We start from the raw sequence: 26,978 nt of genomic DNA, 5'->3' as shown, positions 1-26,978 counted from the left end.
CCAGATGACAAGGCAAAGTTGAGGTGTCTTCACAATACTAAAAGAAGTTAAAAAGAAATTAAAAGAGGCTATGTAGGGCCTGCATAAAGATATTCCAAGAGAAACTTAACTGTGAGCCAAAAAGCCACATTGTAGAGAAATTTCTCCAGAATCCAAGTTACATGGTAGGTAAAAACAAGACTGTACTGATATGAAACCATTTCAGACCCAACCCTTTGCTAGAAAAGGCTTTGGGATTTAAAAATGAACACTGGTAACTTAGAATAAGTCTTCCCTTGTTTGGAAGGAAGGACGGTATAACAAAACCTATGATGCTGTCCAGCCTTTGAAACCCTTTTATCATAAAGCCAAGGAAACCAAAGTTAAAAATTAAACTGACTTGCACAAAAACCAATTCAGAGAAAAGATTTCAACCCCCTATAAAAGCTGTAAAAAAAAAAAAAAAAAAAAAAAAAATCTCCAACCTGGTGCTCTTTACATCAGTGAAATACTTTTCTGGAAAAAGCCTGAGAAAAAAATCAATACAGAATTATTTACTTCAGTAATAATTCTGAAGGAGTATACAGATTACAACAGGAGAATCTTAATATCTTTTTTCCAATTATACTCTATACCCATCTCTTTTCCCAGTTGAGAGAGGGACATGTCTGAAAAGGAAACTCTGGAACAGAAAGACCAGAAACTCTTTAAATGTTGAGAGTGTCTAAGGATCTGTATGATTTCCTGAAATGTAAGAAAGAATATACAGGAATCTCTAAAAATTCACGAGGGGTTTTGTTCTCAGAGGTCCTGCTAAACTAACAACTGTAAAAAAAATGCAAAATTATCTGCATATCAAATTTTACTTCAGATTTGGGCTCATTCTGTGTTTCAGAAACATTAATCTCTGTAATACATTACTAGTGAACCATTGATCATAATTTAAATGAAATTTATTGTTACTTTTTAATTTAGAGGTTGTCTTCCAAGCCTGAAAAAAATGGGTACTGCCAGAAAACCAATGGATAATCAAAACTCTTCATAGATTGCTCATCTATAAAAATAATGGATAATCAATACCTGTAAAAAGGAAACCCAGGAATTTGTAAGGACAACTGTATTTTGCTGGGCTATAATTAGCCATTTGAAAAACTTAGTTATGCAAAGCATAAAAATTACAAGGATATGGACTGAGTGTAAATGTTTAATCATTAATTACAGTAATCATTTCTGAAATTCATGATAAATGTGTTTCTTCGAGAATTCTGACCTGAACATTGAACAAGGTAGCAAATTAGCATCCAAATAATATTCTAACCTCAGACTGTCCAATTAGTGAAGACAGAAAAGTTCTTTAAAATATCACTTTTCATCATCATTCACACAATATCACTGTCTTTGCAGAGGTGCCCAGATATGACTGTAGATGTCACTTCAAACAGCCAATATCCCAAACCCTTCCTCTGAAGTGCAGGCATTGTACTTGCCACTTCCACTCTCTCCTTTAAACATATTTTGAAAAAAAATTCTCAAGTTGGTTTTTAAATTGTGTCTTGTGCCAAGTCTAAAAAAAAAAATGTACATCATGTCAATGTGAGGAGGGGGAAGGTAGACAGGAGAACAAAACAGTAGTAAAGGTATGAGTAAGTGGAGGTTCATAACATGTATTTCAGTTTAAACAGTAGCAGGCTGCATGGGTGGTGGTTGGTGGGAGGGTAAAAGGAAAATGTATATATAACTTCTTCTCATATCTTATTTAACTAATTGCATTTATTTTTGGTATACGATCATTTGGTGCCTATCTGGTATGTTCATAATTTTTTGGTAAAAATAAGAAGAGAAATGCTGATTTTCCATAATTTTTGAATTGTATTGGGATTATAACTGAATTTTGGATTACATTTTTGTTCTTAGCTACTTTTTTTTATCAAATTCACAAAATTTGTTTTGTACATACAGTGGTACCCCGAGTTTCGTACAGCTCCCAACTCGAACAATTATGTAAGTGTATTATTGTAAGTGCTTTTTTAAGTGTATTTTTGGGGGTCTGAAATGGACTAATCTAATTTACAGTATTCCTTATGGGAACAAATTCATTTGGTAACAGCACTCTAACAGCCTTCTGGAACGAATTATGGCCGAAACTCGGGGTACCACTGTAAAGGATCATTTTGTAATTGTTTTACATGATGGTAGGACTGCTGATGTCTTTTTTTGTCTCATAAACATGCAAGATTTCAGGTATGTCTTGCTACTTCTACTTACATTCAGGTCACACTACACATGCATGTACAAGCATATATATACACACCCTTCTGGGTTTTCCTCTATTTTTCTTACTAGTTCTTGTTCATGTTTATTTCCACTTATCTCCATGGGGAAGTGGAACAGAATTCTTCCTCCATAAGCCATGCATGTTGTAAGAGGCAACTAAAATGCCAGGAGCAAGGGGCTAGTAACCCCTTCTCCTGTATATACAGTGGACCCCCGCATAACGATCACCTCCGAATGCGACCAATTATGTAAGTGTATTTATGTAAGTGTGTTTGTACGTGTATGTTTGGGGGTCTGAAATGGACTAATCTACTTCACAATATTCCTTATGGGAACAAATTCGGTCAGTACTGGCACCTGAATATACTTCTGGAGTGAAAAAATATCGTTAACCGGGGGTCCACTGTATTACTAAATATAAAAGGAGAAACTTTTGTTTTTCCTTTTGGGCCACCCTGCCTCAGTGGGATACGGCCAGTGCGTTGAAAGAAAGATGACCATTTTGTGCATGTGTGGTAAGCTAATATTTTTTGGACACACTGGTTTTAAAATGTACAATTTGCAGTCTCATGAGGTCATTGTACAAGTAGAAAATGCTTGTTAAACAGAGAGGTAGAGGTAATTTTTTGTTAGCTAATCTAAATTATGTTAAATGAATGTTTGATGAGTGGGGGATCAATTGCACTGCAGTACAATTAATGTTAATTTTTGCATTTCCACTCCTCTAACATAATTTTGGAAGTAAAGATTAGATTTTTCCCTTGTTTTAACTCATTTTTGAAGAACAAGACCAGAATTAGAGAAAAATTATAAATAAGGAGCACTTACAGTCAGTGCGATGGCCTAGACATACTGACTGTTATGGAGGTTTCTGCACTGTTGCATAATAAGGTATTGTGGACAAGGGCAACATAATTTTATAAAGGTATTGTTGACAAATGTGCCATAATTTTATAAATAATGTTAAAGGATCAGTTATAGAAGGAGAAGAGGTAATATAAATTCAAGGATTATGTGGATTAAAATAAGGGTCAGATGCAAAAAGTGGGTTATAAGTGTGTATGCACCTGGGGAAGAGAGAAGTGTAGTGGGGGGATTATAAACACGCTAGATAACAGGGATATCTTGCTACTCCTACTTACACTTTGGTCACACTTCACAGACACGCACATGCATATACAGTGGAGCCCCGCATAACGATATTAATCCGTTCCTGAGAGCTCATTGTTATGCGAAATTATCGTTATGCGAATGAATTTTCCCCACAAGAAATAATAGAAATCAAATTAATCCGTGCAAGACACCCCAAAGTATGAAAAAAAAATTTTTATCACATGAAATATTAATTTTAATACACACAAACTAAAAAAGGCATGCACAATTACATGACACTTACCTTTATTGAAGATCTGGTGATGATTGATGGGATGGGAGGAGGAGAGAGTCTTAGTGTTTAGAAGGGGAATCCCCTTCCATTAAGACTTGAGGTGTCAAGTCCTTTTCTGGGGTTACTTCCCTTCTTTTAATGCCACTAGGACCAGCTTCAGAGTCACTGGACTTCTGTCGCACAACATATCTGTCCATAGTGGCCTGTACCTCTCGTTCCTTTATGACTTCCCTAAAGTGTTTCACAACATTGTCAGTGTAATAGTCACCAGCACGGCTTGCAATAGCTGTGTGAGGGTGATTTTCATCCATAAAGGTTTGCACTTTCAGCCACATTGCACAGATTTCCTTAATCTTTGTAGTAGGCAACTTCTTCAATTTCTCTCTCCCCTCCTCCGAACCACTTTCCTCAGGTCTGGCCTCTTGCTGTTGAAGTTGATCTAGCAGCTCATCAGTGGTTAGTTCTTCATTGTCCTCCTCCACCAACTCTTCCACATCATCCCCACTAACCTCCAACCCCAAGGACTTTCCCAATGCCACAGTGGATTCCTCAACTGGCATACTCCTCTCAGGGTTAGCCTGAAACCCTTCAAAATCCCTTTGATCTACACATTCTGGCCACAGTTTTTTCCAAGCAGAGTTCAAGGTCCTCTTAGTCACTCCCTCCCAAGCCTTACCTATAAGGTTTACACAATTGAGGATATTAAAGTGCTCTCTCCAAAACTCTCTTAGAGTCAGTTGAGTTTCTGAGGTCACTACAAAGCACCTTTCAAACAGAGCTTTTGTGTACAGTTTCTTGAAGTTTGCAATAACCTGCTGGTCCATGGGCTGCAGGAGAGGAGTGGTATTAGGAGGCAAAAACTTCACCTTAATGAAGCTCATGTCCCCATAAAGTCGCTCTGCCACGTCTGTAGGATGACCAGGGGCATTATCTAACACCAGGAGGCACTTAAGGTCTAATTTCTTTTCAGTTAGGTAATCTTTCACATTGGGGGCAAATGCATGGTGTAACCAGTCATAGAAAAAGTCCCTAGTGACCCATGCCTTACTGTTTGCCCTCCACAGCACACACAAATTAGCCGTGAGGATATTCTTTTGCCTGAACGCTCTGGGAGTTTCTGAGTGATACACTAATAAAGGCTTCACTTTGCAATCACCACTAGCATTGGAACACATCAACAGAGTAAGCCTGTCTTCCATAGGCTTATGTCCTGGGAGTGCCTTTTCCTCCTGAGTAATGTAGGTCCTGCTTGGCATTTTCTTCCAAAACAGGCCTGTTTCATCACAATTAACCCTATATATATATATATATATATATATATATATATATATATATATATATATATATATATATATATATATATATATATATATATATATATTATATATATATATATATATACATAAATATATATATATAAATATATATATATAAATATATATATATATACAGTGGACCCCCGCATAACGATTACCTCCGAATGCGACCAATTATGTAAGTGTATTTAAGTAAGTGCGTTTGTACGTGTATGTCTGGGGGTCTGAAATGGACTAATCTACTTCACAATATTTCTTATGGGAACAAATTCGGTCAGTACTGGCACCTGAACATACTTCTGGAGTGAAAAAATATCGTTAACCGGGGGTCCACTGTATGTATGTATGTATGTGTATGTATATATATATATATATATATATATATATATATATATATATATATATATATATATATATATATATATATATATATATATATATATATATATATAGAGGCACTGTCAAGAAATTTTAATGAAAATAAGAACAAATTTTGGAGTGAGTTAAACAAGTTAAGAAAGCCTAGGTAACGAGTAGGGGAGTTAGTAGATGGGGAGATGGAGGTTTTGGGTTGATGGCGAGAATATTTTGAGGAACTTTTAAATGTCGACAAAGAATGGGAGGCGGTAATTTCAAGCACTGGCCAGGGAGGTATACCATCTTTTAGGAGTGAAGAAGAGAAGGATGTGAGTGTGGGGGAGGTGCATGAGGCATTACGTAGAATGAAATGGGGTAAAGCAGCTGGAACTGATAGGATCATGACAGAAATGTTAAAAGCAGGGGGGGATATAGTGTTGGAGCGGTTGGTATTTTTATTTAATAAATACCATTCGTCTAATACGCTCACGCACGCCTGCTGGAAGTCCAAGCCCCTCACCCACAAAATCTCCTTTACCCCCTCCCTCAAACTTTTTCAAGGATGACCCCTACCCCGCCTTCCTTCCCCTACAGATTTATACGCTCTCCATGTCATTCTACTTTGATCCATTTTCTCTAAATGACCAAACCACCTCAACAACCCCTCTTAAGCCCTCTGACTAATACTTTTATTAACTCCACACCTTCTCCTAATTTCCACACTCTGAATTTTCTGCATAACATTCACATCACACATTGCCCTTAGACAGGACATCTCCTCTGCCTCCAACCGCCTCCTTGCTGCAGCATTTACAACCCAAGCTTCACACCCATATAAGTGTTGGTACTACTATACTTTGATACATTCCCTTCTTTGCCTCCATAGATAACGTTTTTTGTCTCCACATATACCTTGACGCACCACTCGCCTTTTTTCCTTCATCAATTCTATAATTAACCTCATCCTTCATAAATCCATCCACTGACACATCAACTCCCTAGTATCTGAAAAGATTCACTTCTTCCATACTCCTCCTACCCAATTTGATATCCCATTTTTATTTATCTAAATCATTTGATACCCTCATCACCTTACTCTTTTCTATGTTCACTTTCAACTTTCTACAGTGGAACCTCTACTTGTGAGCATGTCCACGTGCGAGTTTTTCCAAATACGAGCAGTCGATGGGTCGATTTTTTGCTTCCATACGCAAGCAAAATTTCCGTAAGCGAGCAGACCTCAAGGCAGGTTCCTTGACACTAGTGACGGGCTCTTGCTCTTGATCTCAGGAATTGTATCTCATTTGTTTGTTGGACTATCTTACTGAAACTTGGGCAATGTATGATAGAAAGATGCTTCTTAATGTACACCAAAAATGAAAGAAATCTTAGCATAAATAATGGAGTTCACTTCTCAGCAATTAGCCACCCCTTAGTGTTAATTTCGAATGGTTTTTATGGTTGTATTCTTGTCTTTTTGGTCTCATTTGATAGAATGGAAGATACGTTACAGAAATAGATATGATTTTGATTGCTTTCACGACGAAAAGTACCTTGAGATTGAGCTCAACGTAGGAGAAATGGTCCATTGCTTGGCTATGTTTCAGAGTAAACAAATGACATCATTGTCCATTACAATATGCAGTCGTGAATGGGTTGACATTATTTATACAATTATTGCAATGAGGAATAACACTAAATCTTATATTTTTTGTAAGAATAAAAATTACAAATTATTTAATAATAATAATAATAATAATAATCATAATAATAATAATAATAATAATAATAATAATAATAATATATAATATGTGAATGCAGCAGCGAGGAGGCAGTTGGAGGCAGTGGAGATGTCCTGTCTAAGGGCAATGTGTGGTGTAAATATTATGCAGAAAATTCGGAGTGTGGAAATTAGGAGAAGGTATGGAGTTAATAAAAGTATTAGTCAGAGAGCTGAAGAGGGGTTGTTGAGGTGGTTTGGTCATTTAGAGAGAATGGATCAAAGTAGAATGACATGGAGAGCATTTAAATCTGAAGGAGAAGGAAGGCGAGGTAGGGGTCGTCCTCGAAAAGGTTGGAAGGAAGGGGTAAGGGAGGTTTTGTGGGCGAGGGGCTTGGACTTCCAGCAGGCGTGCATGAGTGTGTTCAATAGGAGTGAATGGAGACGAATGGTATTTGGGACCTGACGATCTGTTGGAGTGTGAGCAGGGTAATATTTAGTGAAGGGATTCAGGGAAACCAGTTATTTTTATATAGCCGGACTTGAGTCCTGGAAATGGGAAGTACAGTGCCTGCGCTCTAAAGGAGGGGTTTTGGGATATTAGCAGTTTGGAGGGATATTTTGTGTATCTTTATACGTACAGTATTTGCTTCTAAACTGTTGTGTTCTGAGCACCTCTGCAAAAACAGTGATTATGTGTGAGTGAGGTGAAGGTGTTGAATGATGACGAAAGTATTTTCTTTTTTGGGGATTTTCTTTCTTTTTGGGTCACCCTGCCTCGGTGGGAGAGGGCCGACTTGTTGAAAAAAAAAAAAATATGTATAATATTATCCCTTTGACTCGCGGCCGTATATATACGTCTTACGAGGTACCGTGTTTGACGTATATATACTCATAAATTCTAGCGGCTTCAAATCAAGCAGGAGAAAGCTGGTAGGCCCACATGTGAGAGAATGGGTCTGTGTGGTCAGTGTGCACCATACAAAAAAAAATCCTGGAGCACGCAGTGCATGATGAGAAAAAAAAACTCCGACCGTTTTTTTAATTAAAATGCAGACTTTGTGGTCTATTTTCGTATAGTATTTATGGTTGTTTTCTCGTTTTCTTGGTCTCATTTGATAGAATGGAAAACATATTATAGAAACAGAGGTGATTTTGATTGATTTTACTATATAAAAAGAACCTAGAAATGGAGCTCAAAGTAGGGGAAATGTTTGATTTTTGCCAATGTTCAAAAGTAAACAAATGATGCATTTGTCCAATAAATGTCCAACTAGCCATTCTAATATGCAGTCATGAATGGGTTGATGTTATTTATACAATTATTACAGTATTGCAGTAGTCTGCATAATAGTAAGTCTTCTATTTTTTGTTTGAATAAAAATTCAAAATAGAAAGCAAGAGTAATATCAGAGGGGCCTGGAGAAATGACTGTTGAGCAAAGAAAATGTTATTTTAGGGCCAGGAATGTCGGCATTGTTCATTCTGGACCTTATTTTGAAATTGTCATATATTTTAGTTTTCGTGAAATTGGCCAAATTGCAAATTTCTGACCACATTATTAGGTAGTTGAAATTGGTAAATAGGCAGTTTCTTGTACTCAATCGATAGAAAAAATGGAGTTCTAAAGAAATAGCTATGAGTTTGGGCGACTGGAACAATGAAATTAGCCCAAAATAGGGCTCAAAGTGGGCGAAGTCGCTGATTTGTAAACAGCGCCGAGGTCACTAAATTCGCGAGAGCATAATTCCGTCAGTTTTCCATAAAATTTCGTTTTTTTTGGTATCATTACAATTGGGAAAAGGTTCTCTATCATTTCATAAGAAAAAATCATTTTTTTTTTTTTAAATTTTGCGACACCAGGAGACACCTCAGGATTGGGGGTTGCGACAGTCAAAGGGTTAACATGTATAATAATAATGCATATAATAATAATAGTATAATAATAACAATATAATACAATAATAATATGTACAGTAGTAGGTTGGTAGACAGCAACCACCCAGGGAGGTACTACCGTCCTGCCAAGTGAATATAAAACAAAAGCCTGTAATTGTTTTACATGATGGTAGGATTGCTGGTGCTTTTTTGTCTGTCTCATAAATATGCAATATTACAGGTATGTCTTGCTACTTCTACTTACACTTAGGTCACACTACACATACATGTACACGTTTATTTATACACACTCATCTGAGTTTTCTTTGATTTTATCTTAATAGTTCTTGGTCTTATTACTTTTCCTTTTATATCCATGGGGAAGTGGAATAAGAATCTTTCCTCCGTAAGCCATGCGTGTTGTAAAAGTCAACTAAAATGCCAGGAACAATGGGCTAGTAACCCCTTTTCCTGTAAAGATTACTAAAAAGAATTAGAAGAAAATTGTCAAAGTGGGAAGTGTGAATGTGCGTGGATGTTGTGCAAATGATAAGAAAAGAGATGATTGTGGATGTTATGAATGAGAAGAAGCTGGTTTTAAGTGAAACAAAGCTGAAGGGGGTGGGAGAGTTTCAGTGGAGAGGAATAAATGGGATTAGGTCAGGGGTTTCAAATAGAGTTAGAGCTAAAGAAGGAGTAGCAATAATGTTGAAGGATAAGATATGGCAGGAAAAGAGGGACTATAAATGTATTAATTCAAGGATTATGTGGAGTAAAATAAAGGTTGGATGTGAAAAGTGGGTTATAGTAAGTGTATATGCACCTGGAGAAGAGAGAAGTGTAGAGGAGAGAGAAAGATTTTGGAACAATACAATACAATACAATACAATATTTAAAGATTTTGGAAATGTTGAGTAAATGCGTGGGGAGTTTTGAACCAAGTGAGAGTACTTGTGGTTGGGGATTTCAATGCTAAAGTGGGCAAAAATGTTGTGGAGGGAGTAGTAGGTAAATTTGGGGTGCCAGGGCTAAATGTAAATGGGGAGCCTTTAACCCTTTGAGGGTTTTGGTCGTACTAGTACGTCTTACGCGTAGGGGTTTTTGACGTACTAGTACTCATAAATTCTAGCGGCCTCAAATCTAGTGGGAGAAAGCTGGTAGGCCTTCATATGAAAGAATGGGTCTATGTGGTCAGTGTGCACAGTCTAAAAAAAATCCTGCAGCACACAGTGCATAATGAGAAAAAAAAAACTTTGACCATTTTTTTTTTAATAAATCAGCGACTTTGCAGTGTATTTTCGTATGGTATTTATTGTTGTATTCTAGTTTTCTTGGTCTCATTTTATAGAATGGAAGACATATTACAGAAATTGAGATGATTTTGACTGGTTTTACAATGAAAGGTGCCTTGAAATTGAGCTCAAAGTAGCAGAAATGTTCGATTTTTACCAAACTTCAAAAGTAAACAAATCGTGCCAAGCGTGCAATACACGTCAACTGGTGAGTCTAATATTCTTTCACAAGTGCACCAATAATATTTATACCATTTTTTACACTAATGCAGTAGTCTGCATAACAGTAAATCTTATATTTTTTGTGAAAATAAAAATTCAAAGTGGAAAGCAAAAGAATATAAGAGGGGCCTTGAGACATGACTAATGACTAGAGGAAATGTCATTTTAGTGCCAGGAATGTCTTTCTTGTTTATTCTGGACCCTATTCGGAAATTGGCATTTTTTGAAATTTGTGTGAAATTGGCAAAATTGCTAAATTCTTACCACTGTACTGGATAGTTGAATTTCATAAATGGGTGATTTCTTGCACCCACTCGATAGAAAAAATGGAGTTCTAGCGAAATATTCATGTTTTTTGTCGACTAGTACAGTGAAATTGGCCGAAAATGAGGCTCAAAGTGGGCAAAATCGCCGATGCGTAAACATCGCCAAGACCGCTAACTTTGCGAGAACATAATTCCGTAAGTTTTCTATGAAATTTCAAACTTTTGGTGTCTTTATGATCGGGAAAAGATTCTCTATCTTTTCATAAGAGAAAATAATTTTTTTTTTTTTAAATTTGGCCGACCCTGAGAACGAGTTTCGGAGAGGGCCTGTCGACCCTCAAAGGGTTAATTGAGCTATGTGTAGAAAGAGATTTGGTAATAAATAATACATATTTTATGAAAAAGAGGATAAATAAATATACAAGGTATGATGTAACACGTAATGAAAGTACTTTGTTAGATTATGTATTGGTGGATAAAAGGTTAATGGGTAGGCTCCAGGATGTACATGTTTATAGAGGGGCAACTGATATATCGGATCATTATTTAGTTGTAGCCACAGTTAGAGTAAGAGGTAGATGGGACAAGAAGGTGGCAACACCAAGTAGGAGGGAAGTGAAAGTGTATAAACTAAGAGAGCAGGAAGTTCGGGTGAGATATAAGCGACTATTGGCAGAAAGGTGGGCTAGTGCAAAGATGAGTAGTGGGGGGGGTTGAAGAGGGTTGGATGAGTTTTAAAAATGCAGTATTAAAATGTGGGGCAGAAGTTTGTGGTTATAGGAGGGTGGGGGCAGGAGAAAAGAGGAGTGATTGGTGGAATGATGAAGTAAAGGGTGTGATAAAAGAGAAAAAGTTAGCTTATGAGAGGTTTTTACAAAGCAGAAGTGTTATAAGAAGAGCAGAGTACATGGAGAGTAAAAGAAAGGTGAAGAGAGTGGTGAGAGAGTGCAAAAGGGGAGCAGATGATAGAGTGGGAAAGGCAATGTCAAGAAATTTTAATGAAAATAAGAGAAAATTTTGGAGTGAGTTAAACAAGCTAAGAAAGCCTAGGGAGCGAATGGATTTGTCAGTTAAAAACAGAGTAGGGGAGTTAGTAGATGGTTAGAGGGAGGTATTAGGTAGATGGCGAGAATATTTTGAGGAACTTTTAAATGTTGAGGAAGAAAGGGAGGCAGTAATTTCATGCACTGGCCAGGGAGGTGTACCATCTCTTAGGAGTGAAGAAGAGCAGAATGTAAGTGTGGGGGAGGTATATGAGGCATTACGTAGAATGAAAGGGGGTAAAGCAGCTGGAACTGATGGAATCATAACAGAAATGTTAAAAGCACGGGGGGGATATAGTGTTGGACTGGTTGGTACTTTTGTTTAATAAATGTATGAAAGAGGGGAAGGTAAATAGGGATTGGCAGAGAGCATGTATAGTCCCTTTATATAAAGGGAAGGGGGACAAAAGAGATTGTAAAAATTATAGAGGAATAAGTTTATTGAGTATACCAAGAAAAGCGTACGGTAGGGTTATTATTGAAAGAATTAGAGGCAAGACAGAATGTAGGATTGCGGATGAGCAAGGAGGTTTCAGAGTGGGTAGGGGATGTGTAGATCAAGTGTTTACATTGAAGCATATATGTGAACAGTATTTAGATAAAGGTAGGAAAGTTTTTATTGGATTTATGGATTTAGAAAAGGCATATGATAGAGTATATAGGGGAACAATGTGGCAGATGTTGCAAGTATATGGAATAGGTGGTAAGTTAATAAATGCTGTAAAGAGTTTTTATGAGGATAGTGAGGGTCAGATTAGGGTGTGCAGAAGAGAGGGAGACTACTTCCCAGTAAAAGTAGGTCTTAGACAGGGAAATGTAATGCCACCATGGTTGTTTAATATATTTATAGATGGGGTTGTAAAAGAAGTAAATGCTAGGGTGTTCGGGAGAGGGGTGGGATTAAATTATGGGGAATCAAATACAAAATGGGAATTGACACAGTTACTTTTTGATGATGATACTGTGCTTATGGGAGATTCTAAAGAAAAATTGCAAAGGTTAGTGGATGAGTTTGGGAGTGTGTGTAAAGGTAGAAAGTTGAAAGTGAACATAGAAAAGAGTAAGGTGATGAGGGTATCAAATGATTTAAAGAAAAATTGGATATCAAATTGGGGAGGAGTATGGAACAAGTGAATGTTTTCCGATACTTGGGAGTTGACGTGTCGGCAGATGGATTTATGAAGGATGAGGTTAATCATAGAATTGATGAGGGAAAAAAAGGTGAGCAGTGCGTTGAGGTATATGTGGAGACAAAAAAACATTATCTATGGAGGCAAAGAAGGGAATGTATGAAAGTACAGTAGTACCAACACTCTTATATGGGTGTGAAGCTTGGGTTGTGAATGCAGCAGCGAGGAGGCGGTTGGAGGCAGTGGATATGTCCTGTCTAAGGGCAATGTGTGGTGTAAATATTATGCAGAAAATTCGGAGTGTGGAAATTAGGCGAAGGTATGGAGTTAATAAAAGTATGAGTCAGAGAGCTGAAGAGGGGTTGTTGAGGTGGTTTGGTCATTTAGAGAGAATGGATCAAAGTAAAATGACATGGAGAGCGTATAAATCTGTAGGGGAAGGAAGGCGGGTTGGGGGTCATCCTCGAAAAGGTTGAAGGGAGGGGGTAAAGGAGGTTTTGTGGGCGAGGGGCTTGGACTTCCAGCAAGCTTGCGTGAGCGTGTTAGATAGGAGTCAATGGAGACGAATGGTATTTGGGACCTGACGATCTGTTGGAGTGTGAGCAGGGTAATATTTAGGGAAGGGATTCAGGGAAACCGGTTATTTTTATACAGTGGACCCCCGCATAACGATGGCATCACATAGCGATTAATCCGCATACCGCTTACTTTAATCGCAAAAATTTTGCCGCGCATACCGATTAAAAACCCGCTCACCGATTTTCGTCCGAGACGCGTCCAATGTGCGCCCTCAGCCAGCCTCACATGTGCCGCCCATGCCATTGTTTACCAGCCAGCCTCCGCGGTAACATCCAAGCATACACTCGGAATATTTCGTATTATTACAGTGTTTTCGGTGCTGTTTCTGGAAAATAAGTGACCATGGGCCCCAAGAAAGCTTCTAGTGCCAACCGTACACCAATAAGGGTGAGAATTCCCATTGAAATGAAGAAAGAGATCATTGATAAGTATGAAAGTGGAGTGCGCATCGCCGACCTAGTCAAGTTGTACAAGAAACCCCAATCAACCATCGCTACTATTGTGGGCACCAGAAAGACAATCAAGGAAGCTGTTCTTGCCAAAGGTTTAACTGTGTTTTCGAAACAAAGATCGCAAGTGATGGAAGATGTTGAGAGACTCTTATTGGTGTGGATAAATGAAAAACAGCTAGCAGGAGATAGCGTCTCTCAAGCGATCATATGTGAAAAGGCTAGGAAGTTGCATGAGGATTTAATTAAAAAAATGCCTGCAACTAGTGATGATGTGAGTGAATTTAAGGCCAGCAAAGGTTGGTTTGAGAGATTTAAGAAGCGTAGTGGCATCCATAGTGTGATAAGGCATGGTGAGGCTGCCAGTTCGGACCACAAAGCGGCTGAAAAATATGTGCAGGAATTCAAGGAGTACATAGACAGTGAAGGACTGAAACCTGAACAAGTGTTTAATTGTGATGAAACAGGCCTGTTCTGGAAGAAAATGCCAAGCAGGACCTACATTACTCAGGAGGAAAAGGCACTCCCAGGACATAAGCCTATGAAAGACAGGCTTACTTTGTTGATGTGTGCCAATGCTAGTGGTGATTGCAAAGTTAAGCCTTTATTAGTGTATCACTCTGAAACTCCCAGAGCGTTCAGGCAAAAGAATGTCCTCAAGGATAATTTGTGTGTGCTGTGGAGGGCAAACAGTAAGGCATGGGTCACTAGGGACTTTTTCTATAACTGGTTACACCATGCATTTGCCCCCAATGTGAAAGATTACCTAACTGAAAAGAAATTAGACCTTAAGTGCCTCCTGGTGTTAGACAATGCCCCTGGTCATCCTACAGACGTGGCAGAGCGACTTTATGGGGACATGAGCTTCATTAAGGTGAAGTTTTTGCCTCCTAATACCACTCCTCTCCTGCAGCCCATGGACCAGCAGGTTATTGCAAACTTCAAAAAACTGTACACAAAAGCTCTGTTTGAAAGGTGCTTTGTAGTGACCTCAGAAACTCAACTGACTCTAAGAGAGTTTTGGAGAGAGCACTTTAATATCCTCAATTGTGTAAACCTTATAGGTAAGGCTTGGGAGGGAGTGACTAAGAAGACCTTGAACTCTGCTTGGAAGAAACTGTGGCCAGAATGTGTAGACAAAAGGGATTTTGAAGGGTTTGAGGCTAACCCTGAGAGGATTATTCCAGTTGAGGAATCCATTGTGGCATTGGGAAAGTCCTTGGGGTTGGAGGTTAGTGGGGAGGATGTGGAAGAGTTGGTGGAGGAGGACAATGAAGAACTAACCACTGATGAGCTGATAGATCAACTTCAAGAGCAAGAGGCCAGACCTGGGGAAACTGGTTCAGAGGAGGGGAGAGAGAAATTGAAGAAGTTGCCTACTACAAAGATAAAGGAAATCTGTGCAAAGTGGCTTGAAGTGCAAACCTTCATGGATGAAAATCACCCTCACACAGCTATTGCAAGCCGTGCTGGTGATTATTACACTGACAATGTTGTGAAACACTTTAGGCAAGTCATAAAGGAACGAGAGGTACAGGCCACTATGGACAGATATCTTGTGCGAAAGAAGTCCAGTGACTCTGAAGCTGGCCCTAGTGGCATTAAAAGAAGAAGGGAAGTAACCCCAGAAAAGGACTTGCTACCTCAAGTCCTAATGGAAGGGGATTCCCCTTCTAAACACTAACACTCTCTCTCCCCTCCTCCCATCCCATCAATCATCACCAGATCTTCAATAAAAGTAAGTGTCATGTAATTGTGCATGCCTTTTTCAGTTTGTGTGTATTAAAATTAACATTTCATGTGGTAAAAAAATTTTTTTTTCATACTTTTGGGTGTCTTGCACGGATTAATTTTATTTCCATTATTTCTTATGGGGAAAATTCATTCACATAACGATTATTTCGCATAACAATTACCCCTCTTGCACGGATTAAAATCGTTAACCGGGGGTCCACTGTATAGCTGGACTTGAGTCCTGGAAATGGGAAGTACAATGCATGCACTCTAAAGGAGGGGTTTGGGATATTAGCAGTTTGGAGGGATATGTTGTGTATCTTTATAGGTATATGCTTCTAAGCTGTTGTGTTCTGAGCACCTCTGCAAAAACAGTGATTATGTGTGAGTGAGGTGAAAGTGTTGAATGATGATGAAAGTACACCTACCATCCAACTTACGACCTGCTCGACTTATGACCACTCGACTTACGACCGTGTTTTTTATGCCAAATTTCTGGGAAATAAACAACTATTTGTGTTGTACACAGTGTTTATCCTAAACCTTACAGTATAAAATACAGTACTAACAACATAAAAAGTAAAGTAAAACATGAAATACCAAAATAAAAAAATAAAATAAAGTCATTACAAAAATGTTTTGTTGATATTCAGTAGTAAAGTTCGACTTACGACCATTTCGACTTACGACCGGTTTCTCAGAACTGAACTCGGTTGTAAGTCGGATGGTAGGTGTATTTTCTTTTTGGGAATTTTCTTTCTTTTTTGCGTCACCCTGCTTCGGTGGGAGACGGCCGACTTGTAAAAAAAAAAAGTTATTAATAATAATAGTACATGTTATTATTAATAACGTGTATTATTATTATTATTAATAACATGTATGCTATTAAATACCACTGCCTCAGCCACTGCCTGAACTACTGCCTCAACCACTGCCTCAACCACTGCCTCAACCACTGCCTCAACTGCTGTCTCAACCACTGCCTCAACCACTGCCTCAACCACTGCCTCAATCACTGCCTCTACCACTGCCTCTACCACTCCAGTCGCACTCAATCTACAAGCACCAAACACAATGAATTATTGTGAAATGTTTGGAAGAGCAGGGAGACTAATGTTCACTCCAGCATAAACAAAGCTACACTTATGATGAGTCAACCACTCCCTCCACTATTGCTTCAACCCTCGCATTTTTGTACAATTTCCTTCTTCAATTCTATCATATTTATTATTATTATATTATTACTATTGTTATTATTAGCAGTAGCAGAAATGTTTGATTCTTTGCTGTGTTCAAGAGTAAACATATGAAGTCACCGTCCAATACCTATCCGAATAGCCATTCCAATATGCAGTCATGAATGGGTTGACATTATTTATACTGTAGTTTAATAGCAAATAATGAACAAACAAAACACTCACCACACAGTGGTGGGAGGGCTGGCTGCCAGTTGCGGGGGTCCGAGGGAGTGTAGTAGGGATTCGCAGTGGTTGAGGCAGTGGTATTTAATAACATACATGTTATTAAACCATAACATATATGTATTTAGTACAATTTATGATGTTTTTCATGTATTTTATGATTGTTCATGGTTCAACAAGTTAAGGAAGCAGTATTGTATTATATTTCCCTACAATATATTGGGGCACCAAACATTTGCGATTTTTCAACATTCGCGATTTTTCAACATTCGCGAGGCTCTTGATCCCCTAATCCTTGTGAATGTTGAGGGAGACCTGTAGTTTAGGCATGCCTCTGGCAAGACAGTCATGGAGTGAATGATGATGAAAGTTTCTTCTTTTTCTGGTCACCCTACCTTGTTAGGAAATGGCCGTGTTAAAAAAAAAAAAGTATCAATTTGTGGGCGCTTTCAGGGAGCCAAGTCACAGCGTGACTTTTTTCCTTTTTGACGAGTGTGACTATGGGGGATAGTGTGATCTCGATGAGAGTGGGTCAAACAGTCACAGCATCGGGGGGCATCATGTAGACCACATGGAGCTAAGCATCCTGCACTATTTTGTTATTAGGCCCAGGCTGAAGGCTATTTTTGAGTTTATCTTTATGGTTACCTCACCCTTGGCATGGGCCTGGTCCTTATGGCTGAGTGGGTGAGAGTGGGGAAACAGTATTTACTAAGAAGCTAGGACAAGTGTTAATTAATGGCACCAGCTAGGACCTAGAGCCGTTTATTTATTTTATTTTATGTCCTAGCCTTGCAGCATCCTAATGTATTTGTTTTGTGAAAAGTGTTGAAGGACAGTTAAGTGTGTTCTGTATAGTGTTTGTATATGTTATTATGGATATTAAATGTATATTTTTCTAATAGTGAATTTGCCTGTCCTTCCTGATAATCAAACCTACAGTAGTGAATGCTAGTCTAGTGTTTTTGTGAAATTACTAATGTAGCCCTGGGGTGGTTTATTTTCTATTATTTTACATATGCCCCTAGACAAGGCTTTTAACCCTCCCCCCCCTCCTAGGCTCCAAAAATTTTTGTAACACTGACATATGTGTGTGACAGATATACAAAGAAAATATGAGAGATAAAAAATAAGTGAAAGTGGAACAGAAAGAATGTTGTATAATTAGACAGTACATAGTAAAATACTTGAAGAATAATGTACAGTATGCCATCTGATGACCAGCCACTGCAACAAAATGTAAGGTCACTAATCAGATATAGCAAAGAAATTAATACATTGTATATGCTGTGTTCTCAACCATTTCAAGCTTTCACTAAAAGCTCAAAGTACAATGCCTACCTGCAGGGTCATTGTGGGTCAACACCTGAATATCATGTTGTTGAGCAAATGCTGACAACTCAGGAGACACAATGCAGCAGGAAGAAAGGTTCACCTGCACTGCTGATGGCTTTATCTGCAAGAAAAAATATGGCTAGCTAGTTAATGCTAATATTATAAAGACATCTTAAGATGTGACAATTTTTTTAACCACACCAGCTGTCTTTTAGGTAGTATGCTGGTAGACAGCAGCCACCCTGGGAAGTACTACCGTCCTACCAAATGAGTGTAAAAGGGAAGCCTATATTTTGTTTTACATGATGGTAGGAATGCTGGTGCCTTTTTTTCTGTCTCAAACATGTAAGATTTCAGGTACATCTTGCTACTTCTACTTACACTTAGGTCACACTACACATGCAAGTACACATTTATGTATACACACTCATCTGAGTTTTCTTTGATTCTATCTTAATAGTTCTTATTCTTATTGCTTTTATTTCATATCCATGGGGAAGTGGAATAAGAATCGTTCCTCCATAAGCCATGCGTGTCGTAAAAGTCAACAAAGCTGAAGGGGGTAGGAGAGTTTCAGTGGGGAGAAATAAATGGGATTAGGTCAGGGGTTTCAAACAGAGTTAGAGCAAAAGAAGGAGTAGCAATTATGTTGAAGGATAAGTTATGGTAGGAAAAGAAGAGCTATAAATGTATAAATTCAAGGATTATGTATGGTAAAATAAGGGCTGGATGTGAGAAGTGGGTTATAGTAAGTGTTTATGCACCTGGAGAAGAGAGAAGTATAAGGGTGGGGAGGGAGGGAGGGAGGGAGAGAGAGAGAGAGAGAGATAGAGAGAGAGAGAGAGAGAGAGAGAGAGAGAGAGAGAGAGAGAGAGAGAGAGAGAGAGAGAGAGAGAGAGAGAGAGAGAGAGAGAGAGAGAGAGAGAGAGAAAGAGAGAAAGAGAGAGAGAGAGAAAGAGAGAAAGAGAGAAAGAGAGAAAGAGAGAAAGAGAGAAAGAGAGAGATAGATAGATAGATAGATAGATAGATAGATAGATAGATAGACAGATATTGAGATTTTGGGAAATGCTCAGTGAGTGCATGGGGAGTTTTGGACCAAGTGAGAGAGTACTTGTGGTTGGGAATCTCAATGCTAAAATGGGTAAAAATGATGTGAAGGGAGTACTAGGTAAATTTAGGGTGCCAGGGGTAAATGAAAATGGGGAGCCTTTAATTGAGCTATGTGTTGAAAGATGTTTGGTAATAATACATATTTTATGAAAAAGAGGATAAATAAGTATACAAGGTATAATATAGCACATAATGAAAGTAGTGTGTTAGATTATGTATTGGTGGATAAAAGGTTGATGGGTAGACTGCAGTATGTACATGTTTATAGAGGGGCAACGGATATATCAGATCATTATTTAGTTGTAGCTGTAGTTATAGTAAGAGGTAGATGGGACAAAAGGAAAATGGAAACATCAAGTGAGAGACGAAAGTGTATAAACTATGAGAGGAGGAAGTTAGGGTGAGATATATGCAGCTGCGTATCGGCACAAAGGTGGGCTAATGCAAGTATGAGTAGTGGGGGGTTGGAGAGGGTTGGGATAGTTTTAAAAATGCAGTATTAGAATGTGGGGCAGAGGCTTGTGGCAAGAGGAGGGTGGGTGCAAAGGAAAGAGGAGTGACTGGTGGAATGATGAAGAAAGGTGAAGAGAGTGGTGAGAGAGTGCAAAAGGAGAGCAGATGAAAGAGTGGGAGAGGCACTGTCAAAAAATTTTGCTGAAAATAAGAAAAATTTTTGGAGCGAGATAAACAAGTTGAGAAAACCTAGGGAATGAATGCATTTGTCCATTAAAAACAGTAGGGGAGTTAGTAGATGGGGAGCTGGAGTTACTGGGTAGATGGCGTGAATATTTTGCGGAACTTTTAAATGTCGATGAAGAAAGGAAGGCGGTAATTTTATGCACTGGCCAGGGAGGTATAACATCTTTCAGGAGTGAAGAAGAGCAGGATGTGAGTGTGGGGGAGGTGCATGAGGCATTACGTAAAATGAAAGGGGGTAAAGCAGGTGGAACTGACAGGATCATGACAGAAATGTTAAAAGCAGGGGGGGCATATAGTGTTGGAATGGTTTGTATTTTTGTTTAATAAATGTACGAAACAGAAGTACCTAGGGATTGGCAGAGTGTGTATAGTTCCTTTATATAAAGGGAAGGGGGATAAAAGATTGTAAAAATTAAAGGGGAATAAGTTTGCTAAGTATACCAGGTAAAGTGTACTGTAGGGTTATTATTGAAAGAATCAGAGGTAAGACAGAGAGTAGGATTGCAGATGAGCAAGGAGGCTTTAGAGTGGGTAGGGGATGTGTAGATCAAGTATTTACATTGAAGCACATATGGGAACAGTATTTAGATAAAGGTAGGGAAGTTTTTATTGTATTTATGGATTTAGAAAAGGCATATGATATAGTGGATAGGGGAGCAATGTGGCAGATGCTGCAAGTATATGGAATAGGTAGTAAGTTATTAAATGCTGTAAAGTTTTTATGAGGATATCGAGGCTCAGGTTAGGGTGTGTAGGAGAGAGGGAGACTATTTCCTGGTAAAAGTAGGTCTTAGACAGCGATATATAATGTCACCATGGTTGTTTAATATATTTATAGATGGGGTTGTAAAAGAAGTAAATACTAGGGTGTTGGGGAGAGGGGTGGGATTAAATTATGGGGAACCAAGTACAAAATGGGAGTTGACACAGTTACTTTTTTGCTGATGATACCGTGCTTATGTGAGATTCTAAAGAAAAGTTGCAAAGGTTAGTGGACGAGTTTGGGAGGGTGCGTAAAGGTAGAAAGTTGAAAGTGAACATAGATAAAAGTAAGGTGATGAGGGTATCAAACAAATTAGATAAAGAAAAATTGGACATCACATTGAAGAGAGGGAGTATTTAAGAAGTGAATGTTTTCAGATATTTGGGAGTTGACTTGTCAGCACATGGGTTTATGAAAGATGAGGTTAGCCATAGAATTGATGAAGGACAAAAGGCGAGTGGTGTGTTGAGGTATCTGTAGAGACAAAAAAGTTATCTATGGAGGCAAAGAAGGGAATGCGTGAAACAACAGATAAGCATAAGCAAGGTGCACGAGTTGTGGATTTAGCCAGACAATACCAGTGAAGTACATCTACTATATGTACGATACTAAAGCAGCAGGAGTCGATAAAGGCTACAGCACAGGCCAAGGGTGTTACAATAATGTCTAAGCTGCGGACCTCTGTCCATGAAAAGATGGAGAAGCTGCTTCTGACGTAGTTGAGAGAGAAGCAGCTCGCAGGAGATACTGTGACTGAGGGTATCATCTGAGAGAAGGCATGAGGCAGTGAAAAGTAAGAACAAGTGAAAGAAGGCAGTGAAAAGTAAGAACAAGTGAAAGAAGTGAAAAGTTAAACAAAACAAATTGTATCAGTTATACATGTTCAGTGATTAAACAAAACAAATTGTATCAGTTATGTTCAGTGATTTAACAAAACAAATTGTATCAGTTAAGTGATGAAACAAATTGTACGAGTTAAGTTCACCGATGAAACAAAACGATGTTGTTGGAGGTTTACAGGGCCACTAACATCATACGCCGCACTGCGAATTTCCCACCCTCAACCTCCCCCACCATCTCTGCTCCAAGTGTGTAAGTACATATACACTTTATATAACAAGTATTATTTCTTTACATTCTGTAGTGTATTATGATTTATTATGTGTTTATATACGATATTTTCAGTGTTTTCCTTAAAAAAACTAGTGATCTGCTGCAGTTTGCCTCAAAAATACTCCATTTTCTCTTATAATAAGAGCATGGGAAGATACTATATACATAATCAAAATTGGACAAGAAATGGCGGACACTTCCACCGCTGCCTCTGCCACCATATTATGGCCTATTTTATTCGTTCTGGAGTATATATCATGTTTCTGTGTTAATTATATTGTTTATTATGTCATATTAGATGAATTGTGATAGATAAATAAGCCGTACAGTTGACAATATCGTCATATTTAAGTATTTTTTCTCATCTCTCCAGAGTGCAGGAACAGATTAATGGCTTTTCAATTAATTGAAATGAGGAAAATTAATTTGATATACGAGTAAAATGAGTTATGAGCTAGTTCCTGGAATGGATTGAACTCATAAGTCAAGGTTCCACTGTAGTATTATTAATTATTATTGTACTGCTTGAAAAGGCTCACTTCTGAAAAACTGCTCTCATTACATTCTTTAGTTTTATAGTGTTAAAATTAAAGCAATTCCAAATTTATGCCTAATAAGAACAGAAATGTTAAATGCATATGATGATACAGATTTGGAGTGGTTGGTGTATTAGTTTAATGTATATATGAAAGAAGGGAAGGTACATATGGACTAACAGAGCAGGCATAGACCTTTTGTATAAAGTAAAAGGGACAAGAATGAGTGCAACAATTACAGGGAAATAAGTCTGTAAAGTATACCAGGTAGAGTGTATGGCAGAGTTGTTACTGAAAGAATTAACCCTTAAACTGTCCAAACGTAGATTTACGTTTGCGTGTGTAGCGCTCCAAACGTAGATCTACTTTTTTTTTTTACATTAGAAACAATGTAAAATCGAACGTAGATCTACGTTCGCTCGCATAGCGCTCCAAATGTAGATCTACTTTTGTTTTACATGCTTTCTTATAGAGAAAATCAAGGGCGGAGCACTACGAGCGCAGACTTAGATCTATGTTTGGACAGTTTAAGGGTTAAGGGTTGACCCTTTCAGAGTCTGTGCCATATTACTATGTGATGACCTCAGCTTACTCAGACAAGCTGTGAGTGGTAAATTTGGGCCTAGATATGAGAGAATGTTTATGTGGTAAGTGTGCACCATATTAAAAAAATCTTGTAGCATACAGTGCGTGGGAAAAAAAGCTACGATCGGGTTTTTTGTTTAAAACAGCAACTTTCTGGTGTATTTTTGTACGTTTTTTTTTATGGTTGTATTCACGGTTTCTTGGTCTTGTTTGATAGAATCCAACATATATTACAGAAATAAAGATGAAAATAGCTTGAAATTGAACTCAAAGTAATGGAAATGTTTGATTTTTGGTGATGTTCAAGAGTAAACAAATCACAGCATGCACCCAATACATGTCAACTGGTGGATCTAATCATGTGTTCATGAATGCACTGATATTATATACAGGAGGGCCCCGCTTTATGGCGTTCCGCTAATACGGACATTTCAAATTAGTATGACCAAAACTTGCTATACGGCTCCCCCCACCTGTCTTTCTAATACAGTCACAGCGGCCCACCGAGTTTGTTTACATTCTCCCTGAGCACATCTCCTTATTATGTCTGGAAACTTTCCAAAATTTCAAGTGTTTTAAAGTTATTGTATATTTTATATGTATTGTACTTGATAATTAAACTTGTGTACACCTGTACCTAAATAAACTTACACACTGTGCTGGCATGTAGGTACACATTAAAATCACTAAGTCTCTCTATTCTTGATGCAATAATAATAATAATAATAATAATAATAATAATAGTAATAATAATAATCTCTTGGGCGCATTAATGTCGCATATTACGTTAATATAGACATTTCCCTTAATCTATCTATGATATTTTTTTCAAAATTATATAAGAAACACATTATGTAACACACAAACATGATACATGCACCCACAGTATAAAAATTTATACAAATATATATGAGATGTTTACCAAACGGTTTGTAGAAGTGTCGGAAGAATTACGTTTTCTCTAGCCCGTCACCTGTTACTAGGGATAACTGTAGAAAAATATTCCTTTCGTATGCCTTCACTTTATAGCTATAATTCTGTACTAACTTGTACACAGTGTAAGAGTATTTGTTTCGTGATTTAATTATTATAATAATAATAAAAATATTATAAGGTAAAAGTTTCACAAACTCTTACAAATGTACATGAATGAACTAAAACTGGACACGTATTAATACCGTCTATTTCGCCTGACCGAGTGATCGTCCACAACCTGTTCAGTTTGTTTGTTTACGCTGTCTGAGCTCGGTGTATCATTAAATGTTGTATATTACGTTAATATACACATTTTCATTAATCCATCTGTGATATTTTTTTCAAAATTATATAATAAACACGATACATAACATAAATACATAACAACATATGTATAGAGAACCTAGGATAACCCAAAAAAGTCAGAGTGACTTACTTCCATTGCCTTCACTCAGAGCATCATTTCTTCTCAAAATGATGTTACATGAGAATGGGAGTGTTCTTCTTTATTTATTCTACCGTATCAATGTAGAGACAACCTGTACACAATGTAACTTGTACACAAACCAGACATGTACACTGTTTACAAAACTTACCTTCGCCTGGTTTGTTTACATAACTCTGCGCCTGTCCTCTCTCATGCACTCATTCTTTCTCTCTGGTATGGTAGCCTGGCTGACTACCATACATACCACACTTGATTTTTTACAATAAATACTACTCATCTCACCCTATATTTTAAGGTAAGTAATGAGTGAACTGTATATACATTTTATCGCTCTGGGATGCTTAAATATCATAGAATAGTATGTGTGGGTGGGTTGGCCTGGTATGGTAGCCTGGCTGACTACCATACATACCACACTTGATATTTTACAATAAATACTACTCATCTCACCCTATATTTTAAGGTAAGTAATGAGTGAACTGTATATACATTTTATCGCTCTGGGATGCTTAAATATCATAGAATAGTATGTGTGGGTGGGGTGGCCTGGTATGGTAGCCTGGCTGACTACCATACATACCACACTTGATTTCTTACAATAAATACTACTTGTCTCACCCTAGATTAAGACTATAAATATTTTAAGGTAAGTAATGAGTGCACTATGTGTGTATTGTACTTTTTTATTGTTTTTTGATGCCTGGTTCTATTGCTAACATAATATATGTTAGTGTAAACTTGTTATCTAGTGTTTGTATGCATTTGTAAGTGGAAAAAAAGGGTGTTCCACTTTACGGCGGTTTCCGCTTTATGGCGGTAGCCTGGAACCTAACCCGCCGTATAAGTGGGGCCCTCCTGTATACAATTATTACAATACTGCATAACAGTGATTCTTCTATTTTTTGGTGTGAATACAAATTCATTGTATGAATAAAACATCAAAATGGAATTCATGTGTAAAGCCTGGAAATGTATTTAATGAACAGAGGAAGTGTTATTTTAGTGCCAGGAATGCCTGCATTGTTTATTCTGGACCCTGTTTTGAAATTGGAATACATATTTTGAAATTTGTGTGAAATTGGCCAAATTACCCATTTCTGATCACTTTACTGGGTAGTTGAAACAGTTGACTGGGCAGTTTCTTGTGCTCATCGATAAAACAGAAGGCATACTAGCAAAACAGCTAAGAATTTGGTTGACTGGAACAATGTAACTGGCCTAAAATAGGAGTCAAGGTGGGCAAAATCGCCAATGCACAAATATTGCTGACACAGCAAAATTCATGAGAGCATAATTTCGTCAATTTTCTATCAAATTTCATACTTTTTATTTTATTACCTTCAGAAAAAGATTCTCTACCATTTCATACGAAAAATACTAAAAAATTTTTTTTTTTTTTTTAAATTTTGGGCCCTGTGGACAAGTTTAACTCTTTGACTGTCGCAAGCCCCTTTCTGAAACTGTCATTGTATGTCGAAAATTTTTGGGGAAAAAATAAGAAATTATTTTTTCTTATGAAATGATAGAGAATCTTTTCCCAATGGTAATGACACCAAAAGTACGAAATTTGATCGAAAACTTACCAAATTACACTCCCACGAAGTTAGCAATCTCGGCGATATATACACATCAGCGATTTCGCCGACTTTGAGCCCTATTTTTGGCCAATTCCATTGTTCTAGTCGACCAAACTCATAGCTATTTCTTTAGAACTCCATTTTTTCTATCAAATGAGTAGAAACTGCCCATTTACCTATTTCAACTACCCAATAAAGTGGTCAGAAATTGGCAATTTGGCCAATTTCACACAAATTAAAAAAAGATGCCAATTTCAAAATAGGGTCCTGAATAAACAATGCAGACATTCTTGACATATCCTCTGTTCATTAGTCATGCCTCTAGGCCCCTCTTATATTTTTCTTACTTTCTATTTTGATGTTTTATTCACAAAAAAATAGAAGATTTGTTGTTATGCAGACTACAGCATTATTGTAAAAATGATATAAATAATATCAGTGCACTAGTGAAAGAATATTAGACTCCCCAGTTGATGTGTATTGTACGTGTAGTGTGATTTGCTTACTCTTGAACACTGGTAAAAATCAAATATTTCCGCTACTTTGAGTTCAATTTTAAGGTCGTTTTCCTCGTGAAACTAATCAAACCCATCTCCATTTCTGTAATATGTTTTCCATTTTATCAAATGAGACCAAGAAAACGAGAATACAACCATAAATACTACATGAAAATACACCTCAAAGTTGGCGTTTTAATCCAAAAACACGGTCTTGAGTTTTTTTCTTATTATGCACTGCATGCTGCAGGATTTTTTTTATACAGTGCACACTGACCATGCAGACCCATTCT

At 37.7% G+C, this 26,978-nt stretch overlaps 1 protein-coding gene across 1 annotated transcript in view; it reads right to left on the bottom strand.

The window, feature by feature from the left end:
* Gclm (Glutamate-cysteine ligase modifier subunit) overlaps window positions 1–26,978 on the bottom strand; it is a 79,518-nt gene that overhangs the window by 4,585 nt on the left and 47,955 nt on the right. Inside the window, exon 3 of the mRNA XM_070089447.1 lies at window positions 18,389–18,503. Within this exon, the coding sequence (XP_069945548.1) occupies window positions 18,389–18,503 (115 nt within the window). The remainder of the gene's footprint in view (window positions 1–18,388; window positions 18,504–26,978) is intronic.

Source organism: Cherax quadricarinatus, chromosome 28 (assembly GCF_038502225.1).
Source record: "Cherax quadricarinatus isolate ZL_2023a chromosome 28, ASM3850222v1, whole genome shotgun sequence".
Taxonomy (NCBI): Eukaryota; Metazoa; Arthropoda; class Malacostraca; order Decapoda; family Parastacidae; genus Cherax; species Cherax quadricarinatus.
This window is presented reverse-complemented; position numbering and strand designations above follow the sequence as displayed.